The sequence below is a fragment of the Perna viridis genome, chromosome 8 (genome assembly GCF_037379345.1).
Source record: "Perna viridis isolate PV_CMFRI_1.1 ecotype Kerala chromosome 8, ASM3737934v1, whole genome shotgun sequence".
In the NCBI taxonomy this organism is placed as follows: Eukaryota; Metazoa; Mollusca; class Bivalvia; order Mytilida; family Mytilidae; genus Perna; species Perna viridis.
In genome coordinates, this window is record NC_142452.1 from 21,810,447 (window position 1) to 21,834,218 (window position 23,772).

A 23,772-nucleotide genomic window follows, 5' to 3' on the forward strand; every position below is an offset into this window, starting at 1 on the left:
CTCCCGCTTTTTATACCGTTTAATTTCTATAGCATTATAAATCTCCCGCTTTTATTACTGTTGATTTTTTCCAGTATATTACAATATAATCAGGTAGCACAAACACAGCCTCATTTGAAAGGTATTAAGGAACTAAATTCAAATGAACCTTTTACGGTGCTTTAAAAACACCACTGAAAGATTGACAATTTCAGATGTTTGAAATTTTAAGGGTGTTAATCCCAATACAAATGCGCAATAGTTTCAAATACTGAGGTGAAATTAAAAATGTATATGTAGAAAATCATTAAATTCTTAAAAGAGTATGTCATTAATGTGATCTGTAATCAAAACCTTCTACTTCCTAATCAACAAAAAACCTCCTGAGATTAAGTTAAAAACCCTAAGGTGTATTACTAGCAAATAAAGTATCTGACTAATATATACATTGTTTAGTGCTTTATGATGCTTTGGAACGCGTTAAACAAAACGTTTTGAGTAAACGTGTAATGCTAATAACTTCCTCATGTTTATATTTCCAATTAGGGATTGTGATAATATAACATCTGATCGTCTATGTCTATAGATTCGCTTCAAACCCGCGTATTTATGGTGTATGGTGGGTTTAAGCAATTGCACATATGACCAACTGAAGACTAAAAATTAAAACAATTATTTGTTAGGAAACTTCTGATTATCATTTTGTAACAGATTAAGATTTGACAGACTGAATTCACAGTGGAATCACAGGGAAAAAACTTGATGGCCTATCGTGACGTATAGAGTGTAGCATTTGAATGTGTTCGTCATTCTCGTCGCATTTTCATGTTTCTCATCTTATTTTTCTATGACAAATTTCAGGTTTAACAAAGAATGACAAAACTGTCGCTATTCTTGCAGCTTTCACTTGTTTTTAACTATGTTACTATTATCTCTGATACAAATGTTTGTGCAGTATAAAAATGTGCATTTCTTTTCACATTTGTTTGACTATTTTAATTTTGTCCTGTTGATCAACGTTTGTTCGCTTGCAATATTTTAGGAGTAAATACTCATCTGAGCATCGTCAGAAAGTACTTCCGAGCGACAGTAATATAACTTAATTCATATTGTTTCTGTTAAATTGGAAACTTAAGTATTGAATACACTTCCCGTTTTATTGGGTAAGGACCAATGTGGTATGGGTCTATGTGGGATGGATAAATGTGGAATTTGTCATAGGAGAATGTGGGATTTGTCATAGGAGAATGTGGGATTGTGCAATGGGGGATGGGCCAGGGGACTTTGGACTGAAATAATTATTTGTCGCCGATATTCGCATGATACTTATATTGACATAATACATATTGTATTCAATTTCAAACCATTATTGAAATTTAAAATCCTCGCATTTATATGATTTGCAAAATATTAAAAAAAATGACTGAACTATTTGTATTGTAGCTACACACGTGATGCATGTATTAACAATTTTAACATTTTATACACTAATATCAGGCCAATTTGTGAATTTAAAGTGTTTGCACTCATTCATTTTACAAATGATATCATTTTGAAAAATTTGGACTGAAATTGCCGCACACCTTACAATCATTGATTCCCCGGTTTCTAGCCATTTTTCACTGACATTTTTGGCTTTAGGCTTTTGGTGTATTATCATTTATTACAAATTAAATATTTAGTTATTTGCTAGTTTGTTTTTTTGCAAATTAGTATTTCCACCACAGAACTGCAAGATATTTTTTATTCCATGTTTGTTGTATTTCTACGAAGGTAGACAAATAAATTAAAAACAAACAAACAAACAAAACAAGGGTTTTTATTGTGCGCTCAAGAAATGTAAAGTTGCGTTTGTCTGAACCTATTATTTAAGAGTCCACAGAATGAATAGTAATTGTATATGATACTTGAACAAATGAACGTGGAAGAAATCAAGCATAATTCGCTTGTTTCAAATGAATCGCTTGAATGAATTTGATAAGCTGTAATTAATTAAAGTAAGGTTTATGAATTAGACGAATCTGTGTACCCTTCTAATTGACCACAAAACTATGTGTATACAAATAGTCAATTGATAATTTTTGCTCCACTCATAAAATACGAATTATAGCGTGTACGTACTTGATATCAACAAGGATACTTAAAACATCCGGAACATTTTACGTGTATCTTTGCTTTTTGTATTATCTGCGTCCCAATTATATCAATTAATTTAAACAATTAAACCGCAAATTGTACATTACCCTACATCAGTTTAAAGATATATGTACATGTATTTACATGTATGTGTGTGTATGCTTTGTCTTTAAGACAATGAGTTTTGGACATATGTTGATAGTTTTTGGATGTTGTGTAGGATTAACGGAAGCATTTAATACTAGTAAGTCAAGTTACTTATTATCTCATTACATTATAATTAGACAAAATAAAGAAAGGAATCATTAAGAAGATGTACACTTTTGTAATCTTGAGTTACCACATTCTGATCACATACAGTTTCTTTACTATTGTCTTTACCAACAACACGTATCACACAGACAGTCATTATGACTTAAGTTGCAAATCAACAAAACATTGATAATGACTCTAGTAGCAAATGCAGTCGTCGTCCGGAAGTTTACACCAACAAAGTCACGACAGTTTATCAACAGTTCATTCAGTGCTCTCTATAATAGTTTGTATTCTTCAGAACATTATAAAAGAATTGATTTTATTTTGTATCCTGGTATCCAAAACTCCACAATAATCAAGACAAGCACCGTGTCATAGTTGTCTTTTTCCTCTTTCGTACTACGGACGTGTTATGGGCAAATTTCTTAGAGGTTCTAGAAAAGCAGAGGTTACTTACCTTACCAGTGAACTTGGCTTCAACATTTTAGTTGAGACCAGGTTGCTGATTAAAATGAGTTTCTCTGTACGTGTTATATCAATTGCTTGGTGTATGTCTCGTGGTACCAGGTCGAATAATGTCCATGAATTATGATGTTTCTTATTACCCTTCCATTCCAGGTTGCCCAGATGTCTCGTTTTATTTACTTTAACACAATTTGGAAGAGTTGATTGACAATTCGCATTAAATTACATAAACTTAAGAAAAATATATATGGTCTATACAAATTCATTTCAGACTTATAAAGCTAATTAGTTTTCCAAATTTTTGAAAGAGGGGAGTAATCATAAGACTTAAATTATTTCTTTTAAGTACGGAAATTTTGTACATGATGTTTAGTTCTTGGGCCACAAAGGGGAACACTGACTCCTTATTCCCTTTGCATTATGTATAGGATTATAATTGTCATCTACTTTATTACGTTTACTTTTTTTTATTCAGATGTTCGTTCTTTTGGCAATTGCTGAAAGGTATTACATGTAGTGTATACGAAAAAATGTGCAAATAACCAGAGAACCACATGGCTTTCAGATTGTACTTTATGTTGAGTAAATATGAAAAACTAGCGTGTTTGATGGATCTTGTTCTTAATTAACTCTATGCCCTTGTAGATTGGTTACTCTTTCATGTCATAAAGCCAGGATTTCTTTTAAACCGTGTTTTTTTGTTGATTTTCCTTTAATCAAAGCTGTCATTGAATGACCCATTAATCATGGTAACTATTAATATCTTCCATTTATCGGAAGTTACTGTATACTTCATAATTGAATTGAATTACTTCCCTTCAGGCCAAGCAACATAGAGTCCACGATAATATTTCTAACACCCTTAAGTTCTTTTACCAAATGAAATAGCTTCGAAGGTTTTAAGGTATAATTGAATTCATGCCAAAGTATAGCTATTTTCACAATTGTTCTGATACTTTTGGATACATTCAGTTCAAGACTATTATCTGAATATAATATCATTAAAACCAATGATTTTTCAACATTGTATACTTCTATTCCCCATACTGAATAATCCTTAAGACAAAAAAATTAGATGTAATACTTTTCGTTTTGCATTCTATGTTTAAGCAAAGTTATTTTTTGTATTCCCCCGAGTGTGCCTCTATGTCAAATCACCGTTTTATTCAATAGCAACAATATGTTCACCTGATCGAACATGTACATCTCTTTTCGATTTGAGCGTAAGCTAAGTTGAAAATATCAATTAGAGTCAAACACATTTTTCTTGGGCAAACTGAATCGTCTGTACTTCTAACATCTAAAATGTAACAGCTGTACTTTTTCCGCAACATTTGCCGGAAACGTCCCCGTTATTTGTACATATTTTAAATGTACATTAAATAGATTCTATGCTAATATCATTAAAACACTAACATTCCACAGGCCTTTCTACAGTAAAATCAGTTTAAAGGTATCTAGTAGTAACATGTAATCACTGATTAATTAGTGATAATGGCCAGATGAATTTAAAGTGGCTTTATTTCATTGAACAGCATAAATGGTACTAAGATGTTAACAAAAAGTACACGCTTGGGTGTTAACTTCCTGGGGGTAAGTGGTGCCCACGAATCCTTACGCTCGATAAGTTGGTTACATGTAATCTTACAGAACAAAAACAGGAAATGCCCTTAGCGACAAAGCTACACTTAATCCAATTGGCACTCCTCCCCAGTTAAAGAATTTTCTGATTCGTCATTATTGTGTTAAATTTGTGATTTAACTCTCCAACTGGTCTTTTATTAATAAAATCAATGTTTCTTATGATAAATGGGATCCATGAAGATTTCCCGTACAATGAACGTTGATCTTCAATCTTAACAAACACGATGACTGGTATTCTATGTTCTACAGAGAAGTATCAATTTATGTTGGTAAGAAAGATTGATTTGAAGTAAACTTTTGTGTTTCAAACATTAATCATATTGGCACCGCAATACAATGGAAATATTAGAATTGTTTAGTCAATCACATTCAACAAGTTGTCATACGCACCACTTTGATGGTTAATTATTTTTTTTGTTTTTCTTAGGCATTTTATGACATTATGCAATTAAGATCACTAGGGATATGAACTTTACTTTTTCGAGAATTTGAGGGAAAGTACCTTTCATCGAATATGTCAACATTTGCCAAAACAATTACGATGGAAATATCTCTGCATAACCTCGACATTGAAAAGTTTTATTAAAAATGAACTATTTATCGTGCACAATTTTCTTTGATTATCTTGTTTGTTCATGAAAAAAACGCATAAATTACTTAATTGATAAACGCAAGGCAATAGTGAAAAAGTAAAGACAAATGACACAACATGGTAAATGGGAAAGTTAGAAAACACCACAATGTCTTGACTTAGTGCTAGTATTTCTGATGATTTTTATGGTGCAATCTTAAGGGAGTTAACCACAATACAGATACGCAACACATTCAAACTGAAGTGAAACAAATTATATGTCTATAGAAAATCATCAAATTTCTATATAGGTTTGTCGTTGGTGCGGATCGTCGTTCATTGTACAATAAAACAAATCATTGTGTTTCTGTATTAACGTAAAACCTCTTAAGAGGTACTTAAAGTACCTAAAGTTTATCACTTGTAAATGAAGTATTTGACTGGTCTAGACCTTTTTAATAATTTAAAGCTCATCTTCATAATTAACCCTTTGTTTTCGTGTTTATGTTTTTGGCTTTTAAAGTAAGTGGAGTGACTGGTTTAACACAGGTTAGGATGTTAGTGTGAAGGTTCACGCAAAACATGTTTGGATATCAACGATGTACTCGTGTGATTTAAACCTGAATGAGCAGCTGTTGTTTAAGTATCTTTCTTTGTACATTGTGCTAATGACAACAATTCAAGAGGGCACTTCGGGGTATTCTATTCTTTATTTTGTATATGATAAGTTGATATATACTGTTTTCGTCTTTTTCTTAGAATGTTTAATTTTCCGCATCGTATTTGTCTATACTATGGACAATGTCAGATGTTGAAAAAAATACATAGTTGGTTCATTTTGTACGGCTTCATTTATAAATTATGCTACAATCATATTTGATACAAAAGTTAGTGCCATAAACACATGTACAGCATATCGAAATTTTCAACATAAATATTTGGTATTTTTTGTATCTAATAACTACTGGGTCAATGCCACTGCTGGTGAACCTAAGGTCCTCGAAGGTATTCACCAACCCAGTAGTGAGATTTGTCTTACCCCACATTAAGTCAGGTTATATTATGATATAAGTCATTTTATTCAGTATTACAAGTTTCAAAATACTTCAAATCCCCAGGGTTCATTTTCTTGCTTTGTAGATGGTTATTTCGATAGTTATGTTTAAGGTAGACGTAAAAAATAATAGCAGTGATAAGACCTATACTGTTACCACACTCTCCAAAGAAGAGAATGTGGAAAACCATAAATCTGTGCTGTCCTCTGTTTGTCTCTCTACCAAGGACGATGACTGTGATTTCGGTCTATGTACTGAATTCCTAAACTCCACAAGAACAAACAAACAACGTTTCATTGCTGGATCTGCAAAATGTAGCACCAAACCTGTTTCAAAACTTTTAACTTCTATACTAACAGAAGAGGGTCTGCAGTTCCTACCACAGCAGTTACTCCCGTAGTGGTATTAATTCCGTGTGGATCCTGAAAAATTCGAAAGATCTTTTGGATACATTCAGTTCAAGACTATTATCTGAATATAATATCATTAAAACCAATGATTTTTCAACATTGTATACTTCTATTCCCCATACTCAGTTAAAATCCCGACTTAAAACATTCTACATCGTAGATTTCCAAAAAACCACTGTGGTGGACGTGTTTTTCAACAAAAGGTCGGCATTCCAATGGGAACAAAGTTGCTCCTTTACTTGCTGACCTATTCCTTCATTCCTACGAGGCTGACTTTATAGCTGATCTGATCCGAAAGAAAGAATATCGTTTGGCTATATCCTTTAATCCCAGTTTCCGCTATATAGATGATGTATTATCTTTAAACAATCCAAATTTCGGGGATTTGGTACATCGCATCTATCCTAAAGAACTGGAGATAAATGATATTACAGGACACTGTGAAGTCAGCCTCATATCTTGACCTACACTTAGAAATCGATGGTAAAGGAAAACCATTGACCAAACTTTACGACAAACATGATGACTTTTCATTCAGAATTGTCAACTTTCCTTTAATCTCTTCTCAATATTGGGGTCCTGCAATAGCCTTGTATGCATGTAATTGAAAATTTTGGATGCAAATTGTGAAGTATGAGAATATGAAATAATCGGTATGTATTTATTTATTGAAAGTTAGTCAATAATGATGTTAGTAATGAAACATATATTCGAAATATTGGAAATTTAGTCACTGGTATAGATGTTATAGATGAGGGAGTAATCAAGGGAACCAAGGTTATAGCGGTAATCAAAAGAATGTAATCCAGGGACAAAGACCAGACATGGAAAACAGATATACACAACAAAGAACATAAAGTGACTAAAATTATACATACAAAGTAACAAAAGCAAATGAGCAACTCGGACTCCACTAAAAACTGGGAGCATGGACCAGAATATGAAATAGGTGTATAAATGAGTATCTTAATTGATAGAAACTTGTGTGTATAGCACAATAGTCCAAACATCCATATAGATCTGTTAATAGGCGTTTACAATATTCTTATGGTATGTTGATTTTGACTTAATACATGCCTCCTTTTCTTAAGTGAAAAATCGGAGAAAATTCACAAAACATAAGACAACAATATTTCTATTTCAAAAACAGATTGTCTCCTTTGGATATAATTCCAATCATAGTAGATTTCAGATGCAATAGTTCACCAATAGAATTTAACAACAACTACATTCACACGGTAATTTATATCTATATGAACGGTCAAATTTTAAAAGTATCTATGATAAAACTGCAGTTTGGGATATATTCTCTACGGTTTTACCCCGTAATCGTCTAGAACGTTTCACTAGTTCTCATATAGACCTCGGAGCAGTTTGTGTGCCCATAAAAACGGCGTCGTCAAGTGATTCCATTGATTCTGTGGTATCAGCGTCAACATCGCCTCCGGTCAAAGGTACACCGACCACTTTTAACATAAAACTGTAATCCTTAATGACACATTGTTTTGACTAATCAGTCTTTAAATCTAAACCCAACATTTACAACTAAAATCATAATTGCCCACCCTAATAGGTATAAGAGCCAAACCTTCGGAACATAATTGAATTGAATTACTTCCCTTCAGGCCAAGCAACATAGAGTCCACGATAATATTTCTAACACCCTTAAGTTCTTTTACCAAATGAAATAGCTTCGAAGGTTTTAAGGTATAATTGAATTCATGCCAAAGTATAGCTATTTTCACAATTGTTCTGAATCGATAGGTTATCATTTCATTTAATACATAGTGTATTTAGATATGTCTATAAATTTAACTTTTAACCTCACAAAAATGGGAAACTTGTTAATGCATCGATTTAAATCTTCTTTTCGGAAAATATGTACTTAGAACTCTTTTCATTAATTCCTATGGCCTTTGATTATAAAGATGCATATGCTAATATTTAAATAGTACCGCTTATTTGAACTGGTATAGGTAAATTGTATGGTTTAAAGATTTTATACATATCATTAAAATCTACCAAAGGAATACCCATCACTATAAAAATTTGAATTTTATCTTTAATAGTTTGACCATTTAATATTCTATAGAGTCTCGCAATTGTATTAATGAATTGTGTGGATGGAGAGTTCCTTCTGGTAATTGTTATGAAATAATAAGTAACAACAATTGTAAACAAGCGAGTGATATTACACCAGATGAAAAATGACCAAATGACAACATATTTGATTGAATGTGTTTCTTGCTTAAATAACTGCTCTTGATACATTTGTACTATTAAATTTGGTAATGCATATCGTTTAACAATCAAAATCCCATTTATTTAATTCTAAAAATCCTATTGTTCTGCCCTGCATTAAAATTTAACAAACAAAAAAAATAAATAAAAATCGCTACCTGTTTTCCGCAGTTTCTGCTCTGGAAGTTTTTAGTATGGTTAAACTTTCTTCTGATGCAAAACACTTTTAGTCGATTTGCAGCTAATATATTCACGTTTTGAATCATCTTTACATATACCAAACATATATCCCAACTTCTCCCTACCATAGGTAAAATTGACCGTTTTGACTAGCGTAAAAGTGTGCTTGATATTCAACAAATATGTCCGAACGGTACAAGAGTAAAATTCAAATTAAGTATTTAATCTCTCAGATCCTGTGAAATATTCATCTATCTTTGCGGTTTTGTTGTCGAACCATTTTTAATTTTGTCCAAATTGTTTAACCTTGCAAAGATGTTGCCATTATTTAAACGTCCTTTATTTCAATGAAAAGTAATTAAAACAACTCTTGCTATGGTTCTAAATCAATTACGAATGTTATAGTCCATTTTGATCGGGTTGTTTTAATTTCCTCCAAAAAAATTGTCTTGACCTTTAATTATACTGATTTTTTCACAAAATATCAATACTACATTCAGTTTTGAACAGTACCAAAACAAATTTGAAATATGTCTCTCAATATGAACATTTCATCAAACATTAGTTGAAGCCTACATTATGTTTGAAATTGAAAATAACTTTTTTTTCTGCAAATTTATTAACTTCATGTTTTTTTTCGAAAGTTACCTCTTGACCATTGACCAACAATGGTTTAATTTGTATACTTTCATGTCCTAATTGGAGGAGTCACAGTTATCTTGGTCTATGTCATCAAGAGAGTCGCCATACAAGTTGTTTGTTTGACTTAAATATTCCTCTCTTTCTTTATGTTTGAGAAGTTTTCTCAGTTACATCGAATGAATACAATCTTCATCGGAAGAATCATTACAGTCCTTTCTTTGATGTCGAACAAGATTCGCCAAACGAAAACTTTCCTTGCTATCTGTCTCGCTGCAAGAAACAGATGTGCTACGTTGAGGAAGGACATATGTAGTATTTAAAATTGATATTTCTTAAGGAATCGCACACATCAATGTGTGCTAATGGCGAATGCACCGGTCAATACGAAACTGGAGATATCTGGTCAATTATACGATAATATGGATTTCAACGATCAGCCAATTATTTTCGTGATCCCTACGTGTTCTTTGCGCTATGATAAAAGCTTTTTGTCGATAATTTAACATTGTTTAGTAGTTACTATGTGTCCCGTCCACGAAGTGACTCAACAGATTCAATTTTACATTTCTCGAATATCCACCTGTGAATATATTTTCTGGCTGTTTTTGTTGCAGCTCATTATAAAGCTCCTCGTCTTTGAAATTTGTCATAGCGATGTCAACCACTTCGTTCGATGTTTCAATGTCTTTTGCATTTTCAGATCTTATCGGTCGAAGGTTCTAAAGTTGTTCCAAATACCGCGCAATTTGACGCCTTTTTTCTCAAGTTACCCATTTGTCGCCTCGCGGAATATCCAAGATTTTCAATCACTTTCAACGCCCAATAAATACTGCTGCAATTGTAGCACTAAATATTCTGAAGTCGCTGGCGCTTGATCCACATATATGACATGGTCACCACTTTCCATGATTAGTAAGTCCGTTTATCACCGAAAAATACTAGTATAGATCATTACTTTGAGGGTGATAAAACGAAGATGTGACATTACTGATGTCCAATTCTTTACAGGTTTCCTACATGAATCGGTTAACACTTTTTGACCGTCATCATTCAAATTCTGCAGCGGTTGAGAAAGTATTGGTACAATCTAATCGAGAAGCAAACGAGCAATATGTTGAGCTTTATTTTCTTTGGTTTCTCTGGAAACCTTCAGTTGAGATCAATGATATGTTTATTACCTGACAACGTCTCAATGCTTGAACAATCTAGTGCTACTTTGGCGAACGGTAAAGGTGGAATTTTCGTTTCTTGGACTTAAGGATTGTTTTTCCGTACACTTCTAGTCAGACATGTAACACGCTGCGACATAGGAATATAACTCTTTATAACATGTTTAGCCGATACAAGTTCTTTCTAATGTTATCATATGTCTTATCAATACCTAAATGACTGTTGTCATTATGGAATGTTTTCTCTTGTCTGTTTGGGAACATATAATTATATTTCTCATACAGTATTCGGTTGATGAAATAAAGTACATTATATTGTCAATTATGATAAAGTGATCCTGAACATTGTCATTGGTATTTTCTGATTCTATCTGTTTCTTTATTTTTAGGATTTCATGATCCTGTGTCTGTTCGTTAACTATGTGAAATTTATGATTTTAATAATTCTTTTTTCTTTTCAGATAGGTCATTATCGTCTATAGTGTAGCTCGCATAATATCGTGAATTGATTAATGGATTCGATTTGAATTGATTGCACTAAGTTGTACGCATTGCAGTTTGCATCTTGTTCATTATCAATGAGTTCTTTATCGTACTGATTAGGAGTTCTAGACAATATATCAGCACAGTATTCGTTTTACCTGTGATTTACTCTAGTGTGCAATAATATACACTGATTAATTAAGCCAATACTGGGATCTTCTTGTTCTGCACGGTTAAATATATAAATATTTTAGAGGTTTGTGATCTGTTTTGATGACAAATTCAGCCCCATGTAGGTAAAAATGTTTTTTTTTTTCCACAGTTTCCACATTTTTTTACAACCTAGTTGTGTTTTACTCAGTTTGCACGACAAGACTTAGATCGGTTTCTCGACATCTTCGTTTTTAAAATTTTGTGTTTTACATGCCCCTATCCACGTGTTACTTGTATCAGTATACACAACATACAGTAAATTCAGGTCTGGGTATGATAATAGTGGTACAACTGTCAAACTATATTTTAGAAACTCAAAGTCCTTCTCACATGTCCCTGACTATTTAAACCTGGCATATTTCCGTGTTAATGCGATTAATGTTACAGCTATCTTAGAAGTGTTGAAATAAACCTTCTATAATTGCTACACATCTTCAAACTACTTCCTTCCTTATGTGTTTGCGTTAGTTTGACTTTGTCTGAATCAAGTTTAATGATTTCCATCGTGATAATGAAAGCTAAATATTTAGTTTGTGTCTTCGAGAAACTGCACTTCATATGTTTGAATTTCAACTGTGCACCATCAATTGGTCGGTTATTGATCTGATATTATTAAATCAACATTTTATTTTTTTTTATTCATTTAGCATAGGGTGGCAGAGATGATGGATAAAAGGATTAATTTGGCTATTGACATTCTAGCATATAATTTTTGTTTTGAAAAATCAAGAATTTAATGGTTCAATGACTTGAATATAAATTATCCATTCACATTTATTGGATTTTTTTAAGTTCATTAGTATGACTTAATTAGTTTTCCGACATTTCGTACTGCGAAACATCATAAGATTAAAATTATTTCCATCAAAGATCTGGAAATGACAATTTATAGTCCATGGGCCACGTATGGAAACACTGAACCTTATCCCCTATGCTAGGGAAACCACGATAAAAGTATTGATTTAAAGTTTACACTTGACTCCTTGTTTAAGCGCAACAAATTATAGAAATTTACATCATCCCATGTTCTAGTAATAAAACCGCGCTATAATGGCACCAGCGATGTATTGCCAATAAGGTATACACTACATTCATGTATCTCTGTTAAAAATGTTTAATGCTATTATCACAATATCAATTGAAAGTTAAATGTTAACAAAAGAAATGAAACAATGATATCGGCATCATTCAATGCAAACTTGTTACAACTATTACACCTCCTGAAAAAGGTAACCTTCCCATTTTAGCGTGCTTCTTGTGCTTCGTGTTCGTGTTTCGAGTGCATCGTGTACGTGTATAGTGGAACAGCGTGGAATTCGTGTCCACGTGCTTTTGGTGTCGAGTCATGTTCTACGTGCAACGGTTATATCATTTGATTGGATTAGTTCGTATAGTTAAGTCGATTTTACAGAATATCATGGTACTTTCATTCGCAATTTCAAAATAAATTTTCCTTTAATGTTGAAAAGAAAATATGTTATTATATAGATAGCAGTGATTTATCGAATGTTTCCAGTGTTACAGCTTTCGATAATTCACTTTGCGAAATAAATTCGATAATTTCACTCTCGCACTTTCTCCCGCCAAAACATAACAACACGAATATCAGTCCGCCGTTCACAAAATTAACTATTCATGTTGAGAATGAATAATGGAGGAAATATATATAATAAATAGGATAATCGAATGGTTATTGTGAACAACCAAAATATGATCATTCGTGCCATACTAGACACATCTTAAACGTAAAAAAATGTTATGAATTATGATTACATGTATAAAAATGGAAATCAATTCTTATTGTCTTTTTGGAAAATTAATATATTTGTCTATTTTGGTTTGTCACTGTATCAACAGACAAAACACTTCTGTTGTCAACGATTCAGAATATTCTCATTTGATTTACCTGCAATTTGTAAGTTCGATGTTTTCAAAAATTTACATTAAACAGAAGAAAAGCAAGTTAAATTTTGTTTTATCCTTTAATTGAAGTCTTAGTAATATTGATTAAGTTTTTATCTAGCTGATCCTCGATTTTGTGACCAATTAATATCTAGAGTTTCTCCATAGAGGTTGAGTTCGAGGACATAACAGACACACTCTTCTTCATACCTAGATGCAGAGTGCCTCTGTTTTAACTCTGTAACAAAAATAAAAGAGAGAATATCTGTCAACTCATAACTTTATTTCTTAAACAAATCCAATGACTTCCTTTTGTTTACCATGGTCCACTTTCTTTCAATCTGCTTTTTCAAATGTTTTTCTTTGTCCTACAACAAAGTTTTCTGAAACACTACCATTGCCCCTTTTTTCTTGATATGACTAAACAACAAACTATTAGGACAGTGATATGTTATCCATAAACTAAAGTTGTCACTCCGAAAGAAAGACAAAAATGTGAAATAAACGAAATTGAAAAAAAATTATTTGCAACAAACACTGCTTACTGTTTATTTCGGTTTTTGCTCCGAATTTAATATTCAACCGGTTAAATTAAAAAAAAAACCTCAATCGATTCCAGAAATTTAGTACATTTATATTGTAAAAGCAGTCAAATAAAAAGAATGGTGAGTTGTTTTAAAAGTCGAGGTTAAAAAGTCATCATCCAAAAATGTGCAATTAATGCCATCACAATATTGTAAAGTAAATGTTTTTATTAAATGGTATTTCATAAAAGGGGGTTGCGGAATTGAAACATTTTCATTCTTTGACTATTTTGTTTTCACGTTATGCATATTTTTAATGCGTGGGCTTACTTTATGAATGACATGGCTTGTTTTTGGTTTGCGATTTCTATTGCAATGTAATAATTTTTTGGTAGGTTTCTGGTCTGTCTCTTTTATGATTTTATGATTTTTTATAAGCAAATCGGGGAGTAAAATAACTTCTATTTGCAAAGTTTTACCATAACAATGGTTTTAAAAATATGATAAAGCAAACTTATCTAAGAGTAATTCGCTGCTTACATTTCGGTTTCTTGGTTTTAGTGACTAAAATACCATTTCTTCGGGAAATCCAGAAATGGTAGAAATAAAAACCAGAAGGGAAAAATGTGACAAAATAAAAAAAATAAAATATTAATATGCTAACTTATTTAACAGTAAGCCACCTAATACATTTTGGGGGTTTTCGGTTTTTATTTTGGATGGAACAGATCCATGGGTCTAGGGATTAAAATAGAAATTTAATAAGAAAGACCCGAAATGGTAGATATACCGACAAGAAAAATCCAGACGTTAAACCTATTTCTTCAGTAAAACAAATATAAACAGGAATATTCCGTCTTATTTAATGACAAATGTTTTGATTTGTTTAAAATTTATTCATTTTAGTTTATGTATCTATTTACAACTTTGACTGTTTATGTAAATGTACGAAATATTTATCAGTTAAGAAAGTCATTTTCATCATAATTCAATAGTGATATGTTTCGAATCGTCTTTCGCTATTTCTGGCTATAAACTTCGAAGCCAAAATGTATAGTCGGCGTCACATAAATAACATACTATTAAAATTTGAATAAAAATATTTTCTACGACTTTATTGACACCTACCGTCGTTTAAATTGTCTAAAATGACTTGCTCATTCGTTCAGCCAAACGGCTTCTCCCTAAACATTGAATCGTTAAATTCCGGTCAGATTTTAATTCTAGGTGCCAATATTTACATTGTAAAAAGTCGGCCATGTTTACAGTGGTCGGGTTGCTAGGAGATGTTGTTTACGTTTAAATGGTTTGTCCAAAAACCGAAGAACCCAGAATGCACTTCGGCGTTATTTCGGATATCTCGGATTTATTTTACGCGAACAACGTACAATACCGAGAAGTTGATCAAGCAGACGATTGTCACCGGAGTTCGACGGGAACTTACGAACTTCGTTTGTAAACAAATCGTCCCGTAAAAACCAACATGGCGGATATTAGTATGGGATTTTCCCGTAAGGATTTGTTACGCATGATTTAAGCTTATAAGCGACTTGTTTTTGAGAAGCTGTTTGGCTAAACGAATGAGCAAGTCATTTAAGACAATTTAAACGACGGTTGGTGTCAATAAAGTCGTAGAAAATATTTTTATTCAAATTTTAACAGTATGTTATTTATGTGACGCCGAGTATAGTAGTAAGATAAACATTTACTGGGACATGTATTCCTGATATATGTTTTAAACTGAAAAACAATTTAAATCATAATTTTCACAGGTCATCGTATTATAATTTATTATTTCCCGCATCAGTGTGTATTGATGGAAATGTTTGTATTTAGTGATCGAGTAGATCCAATATTATATTGGTCACGTGACAAGTACGGTCTTGCTACCTTTACACCGGTTCAGACATTTCAAATCAATTTTACCCCCGTGCGGGTCCGGATGTCAAAAGAATAGGCCTGCAGCAGCGCTAAGCTTGATGTAAAAAGTGACTAGTTAATGCTCAGAACGCTGACCAGAGGCGAAGCCGGTCTGCCCACTGGGTTGTTTGCCCCTATTGATGGAATGGGGCACCCCTGGCATGCTTCATGCTGGGATTGTCAGTTGGCAATAATATGGAAAACCTGACCGCTAAGCACATTTGTGCAACGTGTTGAGAAAAATGCCACGTTCATTGCACGTTTAACAATACTGCTTTGGTATTTGCTATGTGTTCGTCATCCGTCGTCGTTGTCCTCCGTTTTCGCCGTTCGTTATTTTTTTATCAAACATCATCCCTTCTGAAACTATTTCACAAATTGTAACAAAATTTTGCCTCTATGTTCTTTTGGTATATTTAACAATCTAAATCTGTGTTTTTTATAAGACAATAACATCGCCATCATTACTACAAATAGATCATAGACTGATGTCAAATTGCAGAATTTTGCAAATAACTCAAAACTTTGGCTAAAATTTGGTAGGGGTGATATTGTAATGTTTTTAATATTTTAATGAAGGTGTTCTGAAAGAGTATTCAAGGGAACCAAGGTTATAGCAGTAATCAAAAGAATGTAATCCAGGGACAAAGACCAGACATGGAAAACAGACACACACAACAAAGAACATATAGTAACTAAAATCATACGTACAAAATAATTAAACGACATCTCAAGTAAACTGTTTATTTTTATATATAGCCATTCTTGTCATTAATCATAGTATTTGTCCTAATAATTCCAGCATATGTCTAGAATATGTCTTAATCTTCTTTAAGAAGTCATCCAACTTTTAAAATGCCAATCCATGCAACGTGATTAAAAGGCACATCCAGATAAATACATGAAACTTTGAGTGGGGAATATTCATTATATACTTGGTACGTCCCCAAATTTTCTTCATCAAATTCAGAAAAAAAAGAGTCGCTGAGCAGCGCCATCTATATATCTATAAAGATAAACAGTTTACTTGAGATGTCGTTTAATTATTTTTGTTTGATAATTGCTTAATGTTTCTCGATTTTTATCAATGGAGTGATTCATCAAGACAACAAGCAAACCATCGCTTGGATATAAGATATGAGTGACTAGTCACGTACATGTATTCTAATTGTTATTTGTAAAATTACGTTTTCTTTACTTTTGTTAAGGAACGTTTTTTTCAGCATCTCTTTTTCACGTCTTAAAGTACGGAAGTGTCATCTTTTTCTCTTCTTTTTTAAAGTTAAGATTTTGAAAAAAAACTGTCTAAATTAAAATAAACGTTTAATAAAGTGTAATTATTTCTAACAAGTTGATACTTTTTTCTTCATTTATTGTATTTTTTTATTTAAATTTCCAAATATTTATGTGTTCCCTTATATTACGGATAAATTCGTATATCATTATTTTGGCTAAATTTATTTCTGCGAAATGCTAATATAACTAAATGCGTAATAATATTTTCAGTGGAGGCTGAGTATGGTGTAAATGTAACATTTGAAAGCAATTATAGATTAGCCAGTTCTTACTATTGGTACAAATCCACCACCGCTATCTATCCAGATAGTAGGAAGTACAAAAGAACACAAACATACGGTCTGACTATTATCGACGTCAACTTTGATGATGCCTCGAACTATAAAGTTCAATATTATGTGAATGGAGGTTGGACGACAGAACATTTTAATTTAAGCGTAACTGGTGAGTATTTTATAAAAAAAATTGAATCAGAGAAATCAACTAAAAACAACACAAAAGGAACAAATATTTCTATATATAAAACGGCAATAAAAAAAATTTTAAAAAAACTTGTAGTTGAGGAACAAGTTTAAACAAACCTATATTAAAATGATAAGATTTAACTTACATGTAACTTTGACATTCGTTATACATGTAGAAAAGTTGCTTAGATGAACACTTTTATCTCCTACACAGAAGAAAATGAAATAACATATGTTTTTATGTGTTTGGAAAGAAAACAAACACCTGAAAAAACTTATGTTAGTTTTTTTTTCAAATATGTGTGCCCACCACGAAAACATATATTTAAGATAACGAAATTAATTCATGAAATTGGGGCATATACTGAATCTTCATGTTGAACTTTCCTTGGAAATATATTTATATAGATCCACTTTTCAAAATGATTGTACGCGATCTTTTACATCATATTCTATTATAACTGCATAGCAACAACGCGTTTTGAAAAAAAAAATGAAGGTATCTGCATACGGTACTATCATGAGAAGAAATGTCCAATAGTTTTAAAATAATATATAAGTATTATCCAAAGACACATGTTTTTCCTGCTTTATTTTATTTATTCTAGTAAAGACTGAATTGAATGCAAATACAACAATTAAGATATTTGTATACAGAGATATGACGACTTTCTTCTTATTTCATTTAAATAGAATTTTAAGTTTCAAAAGCAATGTTTGTTTTTGTTCACGTTATAGATTTCTAAGAAAATTTTCTTTCGGCAGCTTTTGTTACATTCTGTTACTTTGAAAATAGAAACGAAACTACTATCCTCCTGTTTCTGTTTCTATATTTTTAATTGATTTTAAGATTATTGTGTAACTTGCCCCTTGTTTAGTACCTAAAAAACAGAAATAATGAAAGGGACAAAAAAATAAAATAAAAAAAGAATTTAAGTTAAAACATATCCACCAAAATTTAAAAAAAAACTAGTATATGGATAGAGTTTCTTCATCATTATACATATTAATTATTTTGAATATCCTGACAAAACCACACAGAAAGTCATAGTGAAGGCGGTCAAGTCTTATGAAAGCCAACTAATTTCGCCAGCAGTGGACAAGGCTAAATAATTGACAGTAAAATAATCGGATTTGTCTTAAGGATGCTGTCGCTGCTCAATTAAAAAATAGCATGGATTTCGGAATGTTGTGAAATATTTAAAAATCTTTCATACTTGAAAAATATGAATAGAAAACAAATGATGGATCAGTGTGCTCGCTTTTTTGAGACATACGCATTTGAAATTTTGGCGGTAAAAGAGTTTCTCTGGAATTTCCATAGGTTTTGTCTTAGTAGGTTTTATCTACAAAACTGAAAAAAACAAGAATTTCGGAAAAAACTTCTCAAATATCATTTTGAGGTTTGTTTAACGAAATTATGAAAAGAAAACTGGGCAATACATATTAATGATATGAATGAGCAGTCCAAAAATCGGATAAAAAAGACAGATCATGAGCAGTAAAATCCATAATATTGTTTTGAGTTTAGATGAAAACAACAAAAACGCTACTAATACTTATTTATCTAAAGTCTTTGTTTCTAAAACATAATTAATGAATTAACGTATGTTGTTTAAAACAAGCTCTGCTGTAACATTGAACTTAAAACACTGTATAAAAAGGTTGGCATTTGAATAACAGATTTTTACATATAACCATATTACTTTCGATTAGAAAACCATTCAGTAGGATTGAGACCTTAATTTTTACAATATATACCGCAAGCAATCATTTCATCGTTAAGTCAAGATTTCTTATAAATATTGAAAAATCAAATTGAAAATATCTACTTCTCTTAAACCAAAAAAGTCAAAAGTTAAAATGCTATATTAATAAAAAAAATATAAGCATGTGTATGTTTTACGTTCATCTATTTCTATTCAGTTTAGGAACACTTGTTTTGTAGGTCGTCCAGTTTTCCTTACTCAAGATGGTCTACAATATGTGGTGGCTACTGGCAAATCGCAAACATTATCATGTTCCCTTCATCCAAAAATCAATCCGAAAATTCAATCTACTTGTTGGTCTAAAAGTACAAAATATATTACAGCCGACAACAACAAATACGTCATTGACAATCATCAACAAAGCTCATCACTTACCATTAATAATGTTAACCACCAAGATAATGGAACATATATATGCAATGCTGAGAATTTAAAAGGTCAAGCATTTATCGAAGCAATATTGCTAGTTGGAGGTTTGTTAACGTGTTTTAACACTAACATTGTTGATAGATTTTGTCTCAAATGTTTTTTTGTATTGTTTGGCTGTTTCTTGTTTTGTAAAATTTATTACAGCTTCTTGAAAGCATAAAGTTTGTTACTCGGTCAAAAAAACGAATTCGCAATGGAAAATATATGTTTTCCAAACTGAACACGCCAAATATATGACTGTTATACCAGATATTGTAATTAAACTAGGGCTACGATTCTAAATTGTTCAAGTTTGCGATGACAGATGTTTATTTAATGCACAACTGTCAAATAGCATTAATCGGTCCTCCGTCTATTTGAAGGTTACACTGCTTTAACCAATAATTGAGTCAATACTGCTCGTGTTGATTAGCATTACAAGCGTTTCTCTAGCTGTGTGTGCTCATTTTGTCAGATGAAGTTGAAGATTGGCCATTTTAGATTTTTCAATATGACGGAGCCAAAATACCCATACGTCGTATACGTGTGGAAACATATGATATTTGAAATAAGTGGCTTATTCTCGATTTTTTTGTTTGATATATTCGGCATATACATTTAATATGTACTTAATATTTTGCAGGTGAATTTATTGACTTTTTAAGAAATACGTATTTATTAAAGTTTCCGAATAATGGTATACGTTAGGTTCAGAATGTACGTTTTCTTTTTTGTTCTTGTATCAGTAATCAAGGGTATCAAGATTGTAGCTGAAATCAAAAGAACGTAATCAAGAGACGAAGACCAGACATGGAGAACATACAAACACAACAAAGAAGATAACATAACCAAAATAATACATTTATGAGCAATTCGGTGGGTGTTTCTAGAAATGCAGAGGACGCTTACCTTTCCGGTGCACCCGGTCCATGTTCCTAGTTTTTAGTCCGAGTTGCTCATTTACTTTTGGTACTTTGTATACATTGTTTTAGTTATTTTATGTTTGAGTTTTTGGTTCACGATGGTCATTAACGCGTCTATCGATGTATATGGATGATTTATATATAAAAGCATTATTTTGTGTTGTTCATAAAGCGTAGACTGTCCAAAGGTGGTTATGTCGATATTACCAGTGATGAAAACTAAATAAGGAATGAGATTACACGTATGAAATAATAAACTATTTCATCGGATAACATCCAAAATACAAGACAAAAACATCTGATGGTTGATAATTTCCAAGTTTTTACTTAATGTATACTTGATATGTATATATTTCTCCTCTATTTCCGCTTTTACAGACGCACCTGCTGTGAATATTCCTGAAAACCAGTACTATGCAATAAGGAACAAGCACATTACCGTAGAGTGTACCATAAGTGGTGCAAATACTATAACTTGGTACAAAAATAGTTATTTAATCTGGTTACCCTCATCTCGGTATAAAGGGGGAACACTGTTTCAGCCAAATTTAACTATAGAACGGGTACAGTACTATGATGATGGCACATACACTTGTACTGCCACAAATGACTTTGGATCAAATTCAGCATCTACGGAAGTTTTATCGGGAGGTAAGTGACAGTGCCTTTAAATTTTAAATGTTTATGTATCAACGAAATAAATATCATTGAACTGTTTAAATTATTTGACTAGTGGTTTAATCGATTAGTAGATATTAATGCAAGATAGGGTTTATAAAACAATCCCAAACATTTATTCGTTCCATGATTGTTTATATGTAAAGTAACAGTTCGCCATTCATAAATATTTTTTTGAGAAATATACCAGAGGATTTCAAAACACCACTCTGTCAGTATGTTTCAATCATAATGAATAATAACTTTGAGACATTTTCCATATGAGTTCTGGTTAAACTAAAGATATCTGTCAATTAATTGTTGAGTGAACAGTCGCATTATATTTTGTTTTGTAGCTGTTTAATTTTTATTTGTATGTTTCTCAAAACGACTACAACTGTTTTGGTTCAAATACGAATAAAAATTACTACATAGATATTGATGTAACTCAGTGTGTTTGAAGTATAGATTGAGACCAAGGAAAACAAAATTTAACATATAATATATAAATAGAACATACAAAATATATTAAAATGTCAAATGAGAAAGTGCACAACAGAGAAAATTAAAGCTAGTCTACTCATGTGTATACTTTGGTGTTATTGTCAAGAACGATGGCTTCTGTGATATGTTTAAGTAAGAGAAAGGTTGAGAAAGCCTTAATATGCTTTATAAAGCACCTTTTACCATTATTAAACTTATAAATTATCTATCAATATATTAAAAAAGATTCGTTTTATCCTTTGTATATTTCGATTTAGAAATTATTTCATTGATTTACAATTTAATGCTGCGCGAAAGAATTGAAGCTGTATGAGTTGATATGCCTTAAGAAGCTCCATCAATGTTTTAAAAATGAAACAAATGTAATAACTTTAAAGACAAGAAAGAATGTTGTTTTGAGTAACTTTAGGGGACAACAACAGTATTGTATTTACCATGGATGATTAAATTTTTCTGCATCTTAAGGATCATATACATTATATATATATATTTTTTACATGCGCGAAAATCTGAAACTTGCAAGTTATTTTGTCATTTTACCATTTATCAACGAAACTATTTCATTCATCTGGTATAATGAAAGTGTAAGTCACTGTCGGTGATATTAAAAAGATAAGAAATGCGATAAATACTATACAGGAATTAAAATTTGGAATTTGTTATATTCTGTGACGACAAAATTGATTAATTAAGATGTAATTATGGCAAATTGGATTGCATTCTAAGTAATCTGTATTGATCTTTGAAATTATATATATCGTTATCAGACGCCTAGTTTATTCAAATAGCGTTACTTCTTCTTTTTTGTGGACATTAGTATTGATAATAACGAATCAGTTCTTTAACTTACTAATATGACAAATCAGTTGATAATTCAAGGTAGATCATATCTACTACACGGAGCATTCTTTTCTGTAATCTTGCAAAATATATTTCATATCTGTGAAAAATTAGTAATTTCTAATGAATAAAACCTGTTCATATGGAATTACTTCAAATGCAGTAAAAAGTTTTACCAGTCAATACCATGATGTGATAACATCGTGGTAATGCCCGGTTACAAGTTAGGAGTTACATCTCCTTATTAAAACGTATTTTTGATTATGCAGTTGTCAATGTAAATATGGCGAGCCGCACATCTGCTCCTGACGCAGAAACACGATTTGTATCGCTTTCTGAAACAATCAAGGATATGGTTCCTAAACGAAATAAAGATAATAGTTGTTGATAAACACCTCACCAGCTGCTCGGTCATTATCGCTGTCTTGGTCAATACCACTGTCATGTGGACAGTCTAAATATCACGATATTAACTAGTTTATCAAAAATTTTTATATGAATAACAGGTAATGTTTGAAATGATGTAAAAATAGTTTATTTGGATTATTTCAAATTATTTCTTTTGCTTAAAAATTATAATAATGAATTAAAAGCATTATTTTTAAAAACCTCTTTCAACGGGGTATAATTTTCGGGATTTTTGTCAAAGGGGAGATAATTGGCGGGGAAATGTTTTATTGAATTGTATAGAAAAAGAGTTCGGTGACCTCCAGTTTCCGTTTTGTAATATGCAAAATGTCAGTTAAGTGTTCTTTATATGAAGTTATAAGAAATGTTATCTACGTGATTTTAGAAGTTTACGAAATATTGACAATACCCAAAGGAATCCACATAAGAGTACTCAGGGGAACAAAGATTCTAATGGAAATCAAAATTAAGCAATTTTCCTATTTTACATTCTAAAATATTTTAATCTAAATATAAGCAAATCGAAGATCAGTTATCAATCATGTGAGAACGAACAATATCAACATTTATCTCCTTACATGCTTTTATCGTAAACAAGGCTTTTATGATCAAACATTTTAGTTTCCTTATGACATTTTTTTTCGAAATCTCTTTTTAATCTGCCAATTTAATATCATCCCGATTCATCGATATACTTGTTAATGACCGTCGGGA

At 31.7% G+C, this 23,772-nt stretch overlaps 1 protein-coding gene across 9 annotated transcripts in view; it reads left to right on the forward strand.

The window, feature by feature from the left end:
* The window catches only part of LOC148609825 (receptor-type tyrosine-protein phosphatase kappa-like), a 108,285-nt gene that overhangs the window by 44,577 nt on the left and 39,936 nt on the right, over nt 1-23,772 (forward strand). For 3 of the 9 annotated variants that reach the window (XM_088541155.1, XM_088541153.1, XM_088541156.1), the window contains exons 2-4: nt 17,296-17,529; nt 19,498-19,791; nt 21,028-21,300. In XM_088541155.1, coding sequence (XP_088397281.1) covers nt 17,296-17,529; nt 19,498-19,791; nt 21,028-21,300 — 801 coding nt within the window. Of the gene's footprint in view, nt 1-2,193; nt 2,360-17,295; nt 17,530-19,497; nt 19,792-21,027; nt 21,301-23,772 lie in introns of those variants that run through there. The other 6 variants (XM_088541152.1, XM_088541154.1, XM_088541160.1 and 3 more) reach the window with 5 other exon arrangements.